The sequence below is a fragment of the Fulmarus glacialis genome, unplaced genomic scaffold, assembly GCF_000690835.1.
Source record: "Fulmarus glacialis isolate BGI_N327 unplaced genomic scaffold, ASM69083v1 scaffold4750, whole genome shotgun sequence".
Lineage (NCBI taxonomy): Eukaryota > Metazoa > Chordata > Aves > Procellariiformes > Procellariidae > Fulmarus > Fulmarus glacialis.
In genome coordinates, this window is record NW_009185702.1 from 84,431 (window position 1) to 101,054 (window position 16,624).

General features: G+C 34.2%; 1 protein-coding gene across 1 annotated transcript in view; it reads right to left on the reverse strand.

Annotated features, from left to right (window-relative positions):
* USP34 (ubiquitin specific peptidase 34) overlaps window positions 1-15,285 on the reverse strand; it is a gene marked incomplete at its 5' end in the record, with an annotated part of 85,204 nt that extends 69,919 nt beyond the window's left edge. Inside the window, 16 exon segments of the mRNA XM_009574576.1 lie at window positions 35-134; window positions 1,098-1,211; window positions 2,068-2,222; window positions 3,580-3,662; window positions 4,791-4,886; window positions 5,726-5,815; window positions 6,974-7,101; window positions 7,185-7,300; window positions 9,062-9,276; window positions 9,743-10,359; window positions 10,926-11,056; window positions 11,462-11,497; window positions 12,081-12,210; window positions 12,633-12,758; window positions 15,017-15,109; window positions 15,204-15,285. Of these exon segments, the coding sequence (XP_009572871.1) occupies window positions 35-134; window positions 1,098-1,211; window positions 2,068-2,222; window positions 3,580-3,662; window positions 4,791-4,886; window positions 5,726-5,815; window positions 6,974-7,101; window positions 7,185-7,300; window positions 9,062-9,276; window positions 9,743-10,359; window positions 10,926-11,056; window positions 11,462-11,497; window positions 12,081-12,210; window positions 12,633-12,758; window positions 15,017-15,109; window positions 15,204-15,285 (2,312 nt within the window).
* Window positions 15,286-16,624: the final 1,339 nt, after the last annotated feature.

The window sequence follows — 16,624 nt, forward strand, 5'->3', positions numbered from 1 at the left end:
ATTTTAAACAGAAGACAAAAATAAAAATTCATACCATTGATATAATAAGAGTTGATATACTGGATAGCCGCTCGACTGACATCACCAGACTGTGCTCTTAAAGCAATACCCCAGAATTGGTCCATGCCACACAACTGTTTTGACAAAAGGAAAACAAACACAGAAACAAAACATTGCCTCCTTATTTTGCTGGGAGTGATGTTTTTCTGACCTGAGACATTTTATTTGCCTCTTGATGCAATTACTAAAAATATCTCCATTTTTCCTCTGCTCAGGCTCTCATCACTGCACACATTAATTACTATGAAATCCTAACTTTCACAGAAATATTTTCATACTTTGAAGCATGAGGAGAACTGGTTAAAATTCAAAAGAGTGAATTTTCATTTTTGACAAACAGGAATACTTTTAAATGAAGCCTTAAACCTACAACTATTATTGGTATTCATTGTAAGAATACAAATTTTAATAAAAAATTGCCTCAAATCAATTCACAGAAAAATATCTTACATATAATTTTATTTCTAAGATCGTTTCTCTGTATAAAAAACTACAGAAGAAAAATTTCTAAAGCATATCATATGTAAACTGAGACACATTTTACAACAGATTTCTAGTCAGAAATAAATATGCCCAACAGAATGTCATCTGAATCTTCTTATTTATAAAAGTAAATGTTACAAACCCATTCTTTAAACACAATAGTGAATACAATTCAGTTATGCTAAGAATGTGATAAACTGCACAAAGATATGCAGGCAAATGGTATCACTTTCTTTGTGGTTTCCTATCTACCTCTAGTGACAAAAGCCAGATGTGCTCAAAGTCATGAGGGAAGGTCAGGATCATTGGCCTCTTTTATTTCCATTTCACTGTCCCACATTTGGAACTTTTGAGTCCTGAGCTTCCTCAAGGACACTCCTCAAGGCAGAAACCTGTATGGACCCCACCACTACAGGTTGTGACACTACTATCTCAAACCAGTAAACAATATTCAAGCCAATAAGTTCTCAAGAGATATGCTATTGCAGATAAGTAATTTAACTTTCCCTTTCCCTCAGAAAGAAGAAAAACATGAGCGCAGAACCTAGGCTTACCTCTGAGTTTGAGCCACCATCATATGCACTAGTAGCCAATCGAGCCAAATTACACAAATGCTGGAAGAGGTTTAGGCCAGTCATACTAATAGTTTCAGGTTTTAGTTGTGGCATCTAAATAAAACAAATGCACGTTAGTATGGAAAAAAAATTCAGTGATGGAACAGATAGCAATTACAGGGTATTTATTTCATTAGCACGGAAAAATGTCATTGTTACTACCAATCATATTCGACTGTCAATTAAAATTTATTCTTGCAAAAGATCACTCTGAATTTTATATACAATAAAAAAATCAGCTGTAATTGGCTTAAACAAACCTCTTTACTGCTGATTTGGACTGTAAAGGTGCAGAAGGAACAAAACTATTATTGTAACATTAGCTGCTTAACTTATCAACAGCAGGATAATTTGTTAGCATACCTGATGAGTCCATTCAAAAAACTCATATGCTTACAAAACTAGACAAAAAACTGTGTAACCTTGAAAAAGAACTAGACTACATTAATTATTGCACAATCTATCCATTTTGTAATGTCGTCTGTCGAAATGGATGGGACCCTTGCAAAAAGCTCTACTGCTGCATGTTCATATTTTCAGTGGATGTATTGATGAGATTTATATGCCACTCCCCAAAAGAAGAAAACTCATTTTTTCAGTCAGGTAGCTACATATCATAAAGAAAAGTATAGTTTTGGGTGGCTTTTTTTTCCAAATTGAAATGAAGGGCTACATAGCTTCAGATACAGCACACAGGCTATTTGCAAAGAAACACTCAAGTAAATACTAGTGTGAAAAGAATTCAGCCAATCTGTTCCCCTCTTCCCTCCAAGCAGAAAAAAATCATTGCATGACAGACTACTGAAGACATATTTTTCATAGAAACAATTTTAAATATGTTAAATAGTGCTGATATGGTAAAAAACACTTTTATTAGAATTAATAAGCTTGCAATTAACTCTCTACATACCTTTTCCAAAAACAGATGCTTGTAAGTCTCCATACCCATAGCATGCTGATCTTTACTTCGTACTTGATTTAAAAACCAGTGTAGTGCATCATCGTAACATTCAGAATCTTCTACTAGGCAGTGCCACAGTATGTCCACTTGTTCTAAACTCAACCCTAAAATTAGGGAAGTATTTTTAACTACTCCTTTATAACATCAAATATATAGCGATATTCTACAAAACCCAAGAATACATACAGAAAAATCAGAATAGTTTTTGCTAGGACAAGAAGTTTTTGGAAAGAACAAAAGAAAAATGCACCACCTACCAATTGGGAATCATACACTTTTCCCCTTTAGAGCTGGCAATCAGCTACAGTTTTTGGTCATTAATGCTGTCAGTTGTTACTAAACCAATGAGTAGCGTGGGCTGATCTGAGATCTCGTACCAAACAGCAGGTTGTTTCTCAGTTCATAAATAATTATTAGGCACAACCTGGAGTCCAGCTTTGAGCTGGGTATTAAGACCGTGGCTGAAAATAGTATTTCTGTAACTATTTCACTGTTATTCCTTTCAAGAAAACTGTAGGTTTATTTTCTTAGTTGGCATAGAAACATTTGTGATCCCAACAAATGTCTTTAAAAAGAATTGTGGCTATCCTATCAACAATAGCAAATACGGTGTTACAAGTTTTTTTTTTTTTTTTCTCTTGGCTACAGATATTCTCATCCCTTCCTGTCCTCTACTCATGACCAAAGGGACAAGCCATGCATTGTATGCCAACTGTGACTACCTATAATGAGACTACCCAAATGACTCCTCCCTTCAGTCGTTTTAATAAATAACCTCAATATAGAATCAACTGAAAGTCTGTACAGAGCTGATGCTGAGACAACACTGAAGGCTACTAGTTTACAAGAGCTTAAGAAGAGAGCAGCCAAAACAATTTATGGAAGGGAAAGCCACCAAGGGTTACTAAAACCACAGGAAATTATGTTCAACTTCGAACTCCATCAGCCACATCAAAAGATTTCTATTTTTAACCTTGTAGAGTGAAAAGATTTCAGCATCTGTACAGATCATACAGAATACCACTTTCGCAAAAGACCCTACAGGGAGTGTAAACCAATTTCTGACAGTATTAAAATATAAAGAATTATTCCTTTTTGGTATCACAACTTACTTATGGTGCACTCCAGTAAAAGATCTCTGGGAACATTACGGACATGAACCAAAACCCACAAACACAGAATATATTATCTTCATTTCAGTGATTGCTCAATCCTAATATTTAGAAAAACTGAAGCACAGAGGACATAAAAATTTGTTCTCACAGAACTGCAATAGAATCTAAACTCCAGTGTTGGTTCTGTGCTTTCATCAAAAAATCTTCCTTCTTTTGAAACACTATCAGAGGTTATTTAAAATTTTACCTGTTTAAAATATTATATTTATATATAACATTGATTATTAAGAACTATGTGAGCATTACTATGAGGTGCTTCTCTGATAAGGTAACCTCAAATACTTACTGAAATGATCTGGTGATCCTAGAGTTGAAAACACGCATGTCAGGAATTGAAGACGAACCTGAACTTCTGCACTGTGGCTGTATCTAAAATTTAAATTTGTATAAAATCAGAAGTTTATTTAATTGTTTATTGTCATAACTGTTTTCCCCACTCATATACGTGCCTCTTAAAAGCATAAATAATTTTTTCTTCTACATTTCTCTCTGAACTTCTAGTTCAGTATACAGTCTAGACTCCAGTTGTATGGATTAGAGAACCACACCGAACAATTGGAATGACACACTAGTCATTACTAGATAAGGTACTTTTTCTGTTGTTTTTTTGCGGGGGTGGGAGTGGAGGGTTTTTGGCATACAGTCCAAGTGCATCATTTTGTCATTAGCACCTTGCAGGATCTACCTTAATTTTTTCCCTAACTTGTAAAATGCTGGTATTTCTACTCTGAATTTCCGACCCCAGCTGATACGCACTCTTTATAAAAATATTTTCGTAACATATAAAAATATTAACTTTATTTCTATTTATAAGATAGAAGCTTACTGGTTAAAGACACAGAACAACGTATCGCTTTACTTGAATTTAAAGCAATTCATCCCACTTTCAAACAGCTTTTGAAGTAATTTCTTACTAGACCAATGTCCCATATAAAGATGTATGATGAAGTAAAAATTTGACCCATAAATAGCAACATTTTTCAATTGTGGATGCCCATATTTACACACTGACTTTGACATTTGTCAAAACATGAATAGTCTATTCCTCCGGGATTGGGAAGCTAGAAATTGTGTCACTTGTATGTATACACCTAATTTTAATCATACAGATTGGGAAGTGCGGATGAATGTGTGAAACAGAAAAAAACTACTGCAGAGGTTAATGATGGCAGATTTTAAAAATGAAACATTTGAATAGTTTATGATATAAAATCACTTTAAATTGATTTGAATATATAAAATCTTCATGCTTTATTTGTAAACAAATATTCAACATAATGTCTAAGAAAAATGACACAAGAGTTGTGTGTTTTTTTTAAGGAAAAGGAAGCTATTTAAAATGTTATTATTTTTACAGACCTTTGTCTCCCTAAGCGTGTAATGTCCCTATAGAAAGTATTTACTTATAAGAACACATCAGAAGCACCAGAAGAAAAGCAGAAAAGAAACGTTTAAAACCATGAATTATCAAACACTCAAAGTCAGTTGTGTACTTACAATGCATGTTTATGTCGTCCTTCCCTGACTGCCTGAATGTAGTGTAGCAAATTATCAAAGAAAAGTTTCATCATATTAAGTTCCTTTTCTGCCCACCTGTGTCAATTTAAAGGGCAGAAAGTATTATAGTTTGCTTAAAAAGATCAGAAAAGCTACAGAAATTAGAAAGCTACTACAGGAAAATTGCATACACATAAAACCAAAGTAAACATTCCATTTTCCATCTACCATGAATTCAGGAGCATTTTCAAGAACAGTACTCTCTTCTTCCTTTTCATTGTCATTATTTTCAGGCATAGGACTGACAGAGAACCCTCCCTTCTGAGACCATGAAAACAGTTCCTAAAGGCCCTAATTCAGAAAAAGTGTAAGCCAAAACTCAGAACTGGGCATATATTTAAACGTCATGTCAAAAAAGCCAAGAAAAATTGCTGATAATCACTGTAATCTTTCCGAGAAGTTCCGGTAGTCCTTTCTCTATAGTTAGACCAGCTAGCTATATAGTTTGTTCTAGTAAGGAATGCTATACTATGTATCTTCATATTTTAAAGGTTTTCTTATAAACCAAATCTTTTATTACTGAGAAGCATTTGATATACATTCAGAACAGAATGACATAACATCAAGTTATTACAACTTTTTACAATATACTATTACTGGATGTCTAGTACTGTCTGCAAGTCCTTTGGGATTTAAAGGGTGGAGATTAAAAAAAAAAAATTAGTCTTCACCTCAGTTACGACAGTAGTGCGTATTATGAAGAAATCTAGGCCTGAGTGATTAGACAAGCTCATACAACTAGGCCAGATAACAAACAGACGATAACCTTAGGCCATTATTAATTTGGACCACACTAAAGGCGCAAGCCTTGCAGCAGTCCCCTAAATGTCATCACTTCTGTTGGTTTAGTCTGTTGGGGACAGGGAGCTACTTACATTGTTATCCAATGTGTATCATAACTGCTCCCAAATTGCTGAAACGTACCAAACAGCTTTGGAAGAAGACGAAGTGAAACTACTACTGATCTAAAGGAGAAAGAGAGAAATGACAACAATATGTGATTGTTACAAAATTAAAATAGTCAATTTTAAAATTACTTTGAGAAGCTGAGGTTCAGTGAGCAAATAGGCTAACTGAAACCACTGGAAATATCCATGTGAAGTTTACAATCACGTCAGCCAATTAGTTTTCTGAATCTGAACTACACATACTTCAAATTCTTTACATGTAATACCTTGGACACACAGCTGTTGGGTAAGTATAAAAATAAAACAGTATACATTTTTCGTATTAAAAGTTATTTAAATTTCAAAAGAGAAATTCTTATTTTTGAGTTTCATAATGCTTATCTTTTGAAGTTTCAGCAAAATGAGGATGGTTTTTCTACAAACAGATGACATAGCAGAAATAAATCTGCCTCAAATTCATTATAGACACAAGTAGGTGTGTATTGTAAGACAATTATCTAGGAAAACTCAAGAATGCATAAACCGCATGTAATGGAACTTTTGTATCAGTGATAAGTACCTTCACATTTCTTTTATTAATTAATATCTCAGTATACTTGTAACTCATCTCACAAATACAGTTCTTAGCAAAAAGGTAACAACATAACACGCTGGACAGGTAATGTCCAGCCATTGACTGGTTGTATCAACAAAATAAATTCCACTTTTGCCAGTCTTCAAACTGCACAATTTCACAGCTTGGGCTGGTATTAAAACAAGTTATCTGAGGTCAAGGTATTAGTTCTACCTCCAGCTGCTTCTTCACAGAAATTAAACCCCACATAGACTTGGTGGAAAAGAACTTGTCTGTTCCTCAGCCACTTGCGTGTAAAATCTAAATATTCAATTCAAAATGCTTATGCTAAGGCACTTGACCTTGCATTCAACTGGCTAAGATGTGGACCCGATTTTACCAACTGGGAGGAAGGCAGTAACCTCTGGCAGAAGGGAGAACAGACAAATGCAACAAAATGAGAAATTCAGCACACTGATAGAATAGAAAAACGAAACTTCAGATACATCCATCACACCTTGAAAACTATTTTTATACTTTTGCTTTTGTCTGGTTTAACTTGTCTTCCTGTAAAGTTAAGTAACTGTTATAGTCAACTTGGATTTCCTGTATGTTGCAAAAATGGATAAATGTAAAAACAGATAATTTATGATTTAAGTTACCTGTTGTTTGCTAAATTTTCTAAGCAGCCTTCAATAAATCTCATTCGAATCTGTCTGTCAGTGAACCAGCATACTAAAGAACAGAGCAGCTTCTCTGCTTCATTTATTAACCCTTCAGAGAGATGAATCTACAGCAAGTAGAAAAAAAGGTCACTGAATAGTATGTATTTATTTTCTTTTAAAAAATATTATTTTCTGGTATTCAACTTACTGCATCTTCATCCTGGACCAGATCCCACAAAAGGGTATTTCCTTTCTTACAAACATTATCCAAATTAATGTCCGTCACCGCATTGCTATTATATTGATGTTTATGAACTGCTGGTCCTGAACAAAATATAAAGACCGTTATTGAATAAATAGAAGGAACTACCTAATCTGAACATTATTCCCTAAGTGCATGAACAACAACATGCTTTATCTGTAAACTTGGCTATTTTAAAGTGCATACAGTAACATTGTAATTGCAGCCTTTTTCCACATACTGGTTCTTAAAAGAAGACAAAACGTTACGACCATACAAGAAGTCAACAGGACAGTTAAGCCAATATTTACACTGTTTTTGGCTAATGGCAAGGCGCAACAAAAACAGTACTTAAGAACTGCAGATGCAGGTGCAATTGCTTTTCAATTAAATTAGATTTAATTCATAGCGTAATTAAAATATTTCTAAGTCTTTCTGTAGTGCTGTGGTCCGAAGGGTGGCATCTTTATAACCACCATGGCTGGAAAGCAAGAAGGAAACACATTTCAAGAAATTACCCTCATACTGCATGATCTCCTATATCTAACTAAAAAACAGGAGAAACAAACACCATTTTTTATATACGATAGCGTATCAAAGTGCATGATTTTAGAAACTCATCATGTTTTCATAAACACTGATAGACATTTGCTTCTTCTATGTGGCCACAGCTGGCACCATTCATTTATATACTATTTGATACTATTTTCATGTAACAGCAAAGTCAAGTAGAAAATTTAGATTGCGTGCAGAACACTGTAATTATTTGCACGTGCAAAACTAGGAGTGTCAAAAATAATCTGCACTGAAGGCCTCATGCTCAAACAATAATTTGGATCTTCAGTAGGATGTGTAATATCTATGGAAAATATTGAAAAAATATGCTGATTTACAGCATGTTTTAACTACAAAGTTTTAGTAGTTTATTCAACTCTGTGGTGTAGAAAAAAAATCCTTCCAAATTTTCAATGTCAGGCTGAAATTACAATTCAGTTCCACATAACAAGAGATGTTAAGCCTAAAGAAAAAAGGGACCTCTTACTCAACTGTGTTTCAGGAAAAGATATAAATAGTACTGGTTTTACTCTCTGCTGGAAGATGGCAAACTTGGTTCTGCCAGACCAGTGAAGAAAAATGTCAAACCTTAACTAACCATACCCTCCATTATATTTAAAAGGAGGATAAACAGAAAATAAAGCTGCCACAACAGCATATAGAAAGATGACATAATTCTTGAGAAGTGTTTTAGTAGCATCTTAAATTGCACCCTGAAGTAAACTAGAAGATTTGGCAGTGTAAGATGAAATAGCATAAAATGCCCTTTAAGGCAAGCTCCCTAATATCAAGATATCAAGTTATATTTTAACTCATTTTTCCAAAATTATCCTCTGTACAGCCCGTTATGGTTAATTCATTTAAGATGACAAATGTACGGAATCACAATAAGATCCACCCACCAGAAGAAAAATCGCATAAGGTTTCAGAGAGAAAAAAAAAAAAAAAAATCTCACGTTTCAGTACCACCTTTCCTTTTACTTTAATAACTGATTAGAAAAAACATTTGCTAGGCTCTTTAGTGCCTTTATTTGTTTTGCATTAAAAACTCCAGTAGAAATGGGGGAGGAAAAATGTAAAAAAGGTAAACACAGCTACACCTAATGTGATACAGAAATTAATCTCTTGGAGAAACAGTAAAATCTCAGTAGTCACCATGGTTTCTTTGGGCAAATACACATGTATGGTTAAAATAATTTCATTATTTTAATTATTGGATACTAACTCGAAATTATATAAAACCGAGTCAGAAGTACAGTGTTTTTCTGTTTTCTTTTTATCACTCTTACCTTGACTAAGATGTTCATGATAGATAGAGGCAAGGTTAGGAAGGTGCTGCTGAAGATGAGATGTCAGCTCAGCATGTGAATTAATCTGTACAAGCTCTTCTTCACAGCCAGACTCTTCCCCATCAAAATCAGCCATATTTTTCTCTGATTTTGCACTGACTTGGGAACTACTGCAACTGACATCATCTGCACTTAGCATATCATCAACCATATGCCTATAAAAGAAGAATATTAGAATGGTCAAGATCAAAGAGAAAGTTGTTTACAGCAGACTACAAGTGAGTAGACATCTCCCTAAAGCTAAAGTCAGGATGAAACATCTGTCTGAACAGCAGACCTTCATATGAGTTTGAAAAACAATTACAGATAAATTGAAGTCTCACTATCATGATGATTGTGTTTTCTTTAATGTTAACTAAATACAGCATTTTCCAAAGCAATTTTAGCATTTTGTTAAATGTTGTCTAATTTATTCAATACGAAAACTTTACAAAAAACTTTAATCAGATGTTAACAAAACAGATTATTGTGTAACTATCTGCAATAACTATCATCTCTCTTAGACAAAATGATCCTGAACTATAGCAAAATGTCCATACAAATTTCTGCCCAAACTAAGTATTTTGCGACCACTTTTAATTCTGTTATAGAAGGAATCAGAAGAAATGTCAAGCCACCTACCCGTCATGATGATGGTGGTGGTGGTGGTGGTGGTGGTGATGCTGTGGCCCAATGAATTGTCGACAGTTAAATAATTCATTTCCAATAGTTTCCCCAAGGAAGTCCCCTGTGTGAGTTATACAAGAATCTTGAGACCCTTGTGAAATGTGAGCAGTGCTCATTTCCCCTGTCATATCATGTTCTGCATCCTCAGCATGAGAACAAGGATCTAGCATTCTAATTCGATTATCCACCGGTGTCACAGAGTCAGTGTTAAAAACATGGTCCTTTCCTGCCCCATTATTTGCACCACTCCTCTCCGACGTCCCTTGTGAATCACCCAGACAAATGCCTGTTTGCGATTCCAGTTTCCTGCTTCGTAGATCTGTGCTCCTACTGCTTTTCTGGGGATTATGACTCCTATCTTCTTCCTCTTCATCCTCCTCCTCTTTGAGAGCTTCAATATCTGCAATGTCTTCAGACTGCACCTCGCTGCCAGGGCTTCCAGCAGACTGGCTTGCGTGACTGGAGTTGGCCTCATTACTGGATCCATCACTGTGGCCACTGCTACTACCAGGACCACTACTGCCATCCTCACCACTGTTGGCTGTCTCATCAGAGCTCCCTTGCATGGATTCCTGAAATTATTGTTTTTTTTTTTTAAATTGGTGGGAAAATAAAACTCCACTGAAAATACATAACGAACATCATCATCATTCAAACACCATTCTTCATTTATAAGGAAATGTGTCAAATCTGTAAGTTTTCATTCATTCTTTCTCAATTTGGTTGCCAATGACAAAATGCTCTGAGCAAGATTCAGATTTAGTAATTTAATTTTTGCATTACCTTATTTGTAACAGGGTATATGTGCAGGCTTTGCACATACACAGAGCGACAGTGTGACACACAAACAATATGTCATGCAATCCCTTACTAAGAGATTAGTCTTACTGAAATACAATTTAAATGCAAGGAGGTGTTTTCTTTGTAGTGCACTTGTTCATAGGCAAGGTACAATATATTCTATGTAAACTGCACAGAATATAAGTAAAGATTCTAGCTATCCACTATCCTGCTGCAGGTAAGCATACATGCTATGTACCTGTTCAGGTTTTGAAACGATTACAGAAAAAAATTATTTCCATAGCTAATAATAGGCAACTCAGTAACAAAATTCACAGACTAAGATTTACACTCTTACCTCTGTATCTGAAAGTCGCTGCTGTACATGTTTTGTTCTGTTAATAAGTTGTTCCTCCATTTCAATATCACTGCCTCCACTCTGATGGGTGTCACTGTTGTCACTACTTTGAGGGCTTGCTGCTGGTGACCCTAGTTCAAAACCACATTTCCCAGTTACTTTGTGATATATATTAATTGGAATGTAACAGCATTACAAAAAACTGCCTCAAATGTTGAACTCACAGCATTCTTCCTGCAAACAGTTGAACAAGGGACATAACTCAAACAACCTGTATATCTAAACACTAAAAATTCTTTTTAAAACACTGAGCATTTTAGTACAAAATTTGTATTCTGATGTCTCTTCTTGCCAGTATATAGCACAGCTATATGAATTTCCTAGATTCTACATGAAATATAATTTTCATTTTCTTCTCATAAAAACATAATTTCAAACTTTTACTAGTTTTTCCTCTATTCAAATTCGATAGCTGTAGAAAAACACTGTAGTATCAAACATATCCGATTGTGGTGTACTTCTAAAACTATACTTACAAGGTGAAGGGGCTGCTCTTCTGAGCTCCTCTTCTTCTGAAGGAAAAAAGCAGGATGGAAAAATAAGTGACTAAAAATCTTTTTGTCAGCATATAGTTGTCCATGATTCATAAAAATCAGCAGTAAGAAAAGAAAGCGAAACTACAGTAAAATGGCTTGGCAGCACCTTTAGTAATGACTGTGGGAAAATACACAGTCAAGTCGAAAAAAAACCAGAAATAGCATGTAATATCAAAAACTAGATAAAAATTAGATAAGCTTTTGTAAGATTTTATGTAGCTATGTAAGTTACAGATGTTCAGCTGAACAAGAAGAGTTAACGGATGAGTTATGGACCATCCTCTGACTTTAAAAAAAAAAACAAACCAAAAAACCAAAAATACATACCATTTTAAATATACAAACAGAATTGATCTGAAATAGAAAGCTTTCCAAACGCGCTCACAAAGTTTTAATGCTTTAGTTTTTATCCCCAACTTCTGCTTGAAAAATATGCTAGCATGACACTTTTTAAAAATACTTCAAGTAGAAAGTTCTATACACGCTTTTTGTCCAAAGTCAACAAGGAGACTATGAAAATTAAAAATTTAACTACCAGATCTATTGGAAAACCACATACCTTTTTTGTTTCCCATAGGCAGATTGGTACTCAGTAAAGATGCAAAAGAGCTTTGTTTTGACAGCTGAGCCTTAGCTGCTAGGGCATTATTCCACAGTGCTTTTATAAGCATCGATGCCAAATACAAGGTCTATAAACAAAACGAGATAACAGTGCCATTAAGAAGCAGTAGGTTTTGTATGCAAAGATCCACTATTAATCTTTCTATATGCCAATACTACAGTTCACCAAAATAAACTCATCAAAATAAATGAATGCACAAAATCATGTTGTGTGAAACACTTTTTAACTTCAGACGTGAAGTTAAAATCTTCTATCAGTGGTTATGCAGTCTTCAAAAATCTCTGAAAAAGATTATAATTCAAAAGCCAGAAGAGGCCTACATGAAGAAATGTGACAACTTTACTCATATAGTTTCCTCTCTTATGCATTAAGGAGTATTACTTCTACATGCATGCCTTTAAAAAGACAAAGACAAATCCATAACGCTTGTTTAATATACTAACATAATTTCTTTTCTCGTCACAGTGATTTTGTTCACCTTGTCTTTACCTGTTCAGTGTGAGCACTTGGATGAAGAGTTGAGACTAGGTTAAGAAGATGTCTAAGTGGGACAGGGTCCAAGTTTTTGATCAAAGAAGGAAACAAATCGTGTATGTAACGACTGCAATGCTTTAGCTAGAAAGTACAAACAGAGAAGATAAGAGGAACAGCAAAATAAACTTAAAAAAAAAATTCAAAGATTGATAAAATTGCAGCAATTAAACAACATCTTTGCACAAATTCTCGGGAAGCACTTGTCCAATAATTCCAAACTACATCAGATTTGCAATTTTGACTAAACTTAATCTTTATATTGTAAAGCACATAAAGCTTAGTGAAATAAAATGTAACAATATCTTCCTTAGTTCCAGTTTTAGGAGATTTGGTGAAAAGAAGAACTGGAAGTTTATTTTGCATTTTAACTTAAATGTAACTTCCAAAATATTAGCATATATGCTAAATCCTGAGGGAAATAATATTTGCAATGATTATGTTATTAGCAGTGGTAAATACAAATAAAGACATTACAGGCTAATATGAGACTGAGAGAACAGACTGTGTGAACTGTGTGAGGATTATTTATAATTCTTTTGTCTTTCCAATAATGGATGTCAAAAAATATGACAATGTGTTTAGCTAACTACTCTATTTACACATTAAAGTGACAGTGCTCCTAGATGTTTCCTCTTAGGTTAAATGCTCCTTTTCATAGTCACTCAAAGGGTTTCATTATGTTTGTAAGGATGTTGATATTCAAAAAATAAAATAATGGTTACAGGAAGCTTCTAGAAAAAACATTCTTAATGTTGGTTACCACATATGCATCTCAAAAGGGGTTTTTTTCATTCTTAATTTATTTTATTTTGCCTTCCTGGCATATAAAATATCTGTGCCAGCAGTTTATGGGGTACAGGCCATCTTTCGCAGGATTCAAACTGGAATGAAATTATGTGGGTTCTATACAGGATGCATTTAAACATCTTGAGATTATCTGCTTCAACTCAAAGATGATAATTTTTCATCAAAAAGTTAGTTTAAAAAGTGAAAAATATATTCTTGAAGGCCTTCTATTTTTTTAGTCTAAAGGTGTCAGCCTTTTAAAAACATTAGAGGTTTAAACCTTTTACAGGAAGTAATCAGGACATACTTAATTCTGATATTAAACATATATATTTTGAAAATATCAGTAGGTCAAAATGAACATGTGAATGGTAAAAGAATTATCACATTTGGGTGATTATATTAAGTTCTTAAAATAGTACGAAAGTACAAAAAATCCAGAGGTCTAACACTAGTGTGAATTACTGCATGCGTGAAAACATCAAGGAAGGTAAAATATCGCTTTAAAAATGTAAGTGAAATAAGTAATTATTAATTGCTCTGGTACAGAAAATTGCTGGAGCCTATTAGAATGAATGCTGTTATAATGAGCATTTATTAACACACCAGCTGCATGTTATAATGACAATGAACTACATAGGTTCCAGAATGTGTATACAGTACTATCTGATTGAAACAAATTAGAGAGAAGTATTGAACACATTAAAAAAACCCCATAAAATTCTAACTTGTACAAAAGCATGTTCCCTATACCTGTTCAAAAAGATCAATTTTATTTCTCTGACCTTCATTTTGAGTGTATTTTTTTGAAAAATTGACACTGAAACCTTGAGGGTTTTTTTTGCTTGGTTTGGGTTTTTTTTTTGCTTGGTTTTTTTTTGTTTTGTTTTGTTTGGGTTTTTTTGTTTTTTTTAATAATAAAGGCAGAATGAAACCATGGAAAAACAGTTTCCACAAGAGGAAATTAAAATGTCTACTGTATTCAAATCCCCTAAATAAAAATTTCACAACCTAAAATAAAAAGCATAGCAATCCATTAAAAGTAGCAAACAAATACATCTTTCTGAAGGAAAAAAGCCTATCAAAGTTTCCAGGTTTACCAAGCAAAAAATAAAATCTCAGTGCCTTCTATAGATTTTAACACCAGCACCGTAGCACAGCTGTAAACTTCACTGTCACAATTTTCACCTGATTGTTCCCACCAGGAGTAACAGAAATGGAAGCTACAATACATAGGAGCAAGGCAATTTAGCACAATAGTAAAAATATTACATCTACTCTACAGTCCTCATCCCCATTCTTAGTGAAAACACTATGTCTTTGCTATACAACTTCATTTTTTTCTTGTATAAAAGTAGCCTAGGTGAATTCTTGCATTTAATGAAATAACAGTAATTGTGGCATTTATCTAACTTAAAATTTTGGTCAGCAAAACACTCAGACAAACAAGAAAAAGAAAGAAACTCAGCTTTACAAATATAAAACAAAATCAATTTGCCATTTTCTGTTTTGTTTTTCTATCAGTCCTGCAATTATAAAAATTATATATATACCTGTGCTGCAGCCCAAATACAGTCTATATGTTGAGTACTAAGTCTCCCTTCAGCTGCAAGAAAATTCAGAATCACTTGGCACTGTTTGATGATCTGCAAAGTGAGAACATATTGAGGAAAGATTTACTAGAACAAAAAGTTACTCCTCCATGTTTATACTAAAAATAATAGTAAATTTTATACAAACCTCAATATGTAAATTTGGTCCAAAAATGTGCTCAACCACATTGTTGCTGATAAGCCAGTCTGCAAGCTCTTTTGCAATTGACCTAGAGATGAAAAAGGAGTGGAAACATATGTAAAATTAATCTGCCTATAATATATACAGTCCTCTTCCCCAGCACAGCATGTCTTTCAAATTAATATCTGTAATTGTAGTAAGTGTATGAAAAATTTTTGAACACAAAGCATACTCAACATTCATCCATTCAGGTAGGAAGCAAATGATTTCTGTGTTTTTTTCTTTAGCTGGAAGACTAATGCCAGATATCAATATTTCCCACACACCCCTCTGGATCATTAGCAAACATGTAACCAACAACTCTACCAATTCTATTAGTTAATAGAGCTCAACAGACCACCTGCAGACCACTTTCAAAGACCTCACAGGTAAGATTTTGATAAACACTGCTATTTAACCCAAGTTTATCATAAAATTCCAGAAGTATTGAGTTCACAAATGTAGCTAAAGGTGGGAGTGATAGAAATTATTTTTTAAAGAAAATCACTTAAATATTTTTAGATTCTCTTGCATAAATAGCAACTCATATAGCTTTAAAAACCTATGTTTTACATGGTCATACTTACACACATGTAGCATACAGGTACATCAAAATTCTCATTTTGTTTCACCCATAACAATAGGGAACTTTACCCACTGCCAATCCATAAGCAAGCATTCAAGGACAAGGAAACTGAATTTTTCTAAAACAAAAGTTGAACTTCCAGAAAGGACTGCCCTGTCTGGAAACTACTGCATAAGCTCCTTTTTATTCCTTCCTTTCAAGCAAACGTTTGTTTACCCAGATTTTGGCACCAGAAGCAATTAGAGGATATCACAGTATTTAAAGCAGAGCCTGTAGTAGTTTAAATGGCCCTGGAATAAAAGCACTCTGTTTCACAAGAAGGAGAGGATGGGAGGGAGGGGGCGTCTTAGAGGACTACAGGAAGAATTATTTTTACCACTGCTATCTGTGTCACATTTATGGTCACTACTAAAATTCCAGGATTGCCCATCTTTATCATCCGCAATAAGAAAACAAGATTCTTTAGGTAAAAAGAGATTGCCTCTGCAGGTTTTCCAAACAGGATTCACTTTTCCGGGGCGTGTTGCCAGTTCTTCAATTGTTTTGAATTCCCTGATCCTTATGGATGAACTCAGCATAGTTCCTATTACTCAACACACACCACTCCTATACTCTCCTCTTCTATTCTAATTCCAGGACATGGGGAATCAAATACTCTTATATTCTTCAAAAAAGATAGTGTCCCCTCACATTTAAGTAATAATTGGCTTGCAAGGAACAACAATTTACCAACAGTATCATTTATGGCTCATTAATAAACTAGTCCTCATACTGTAAAGTCAGTTTGACAGGGTATCTGGTC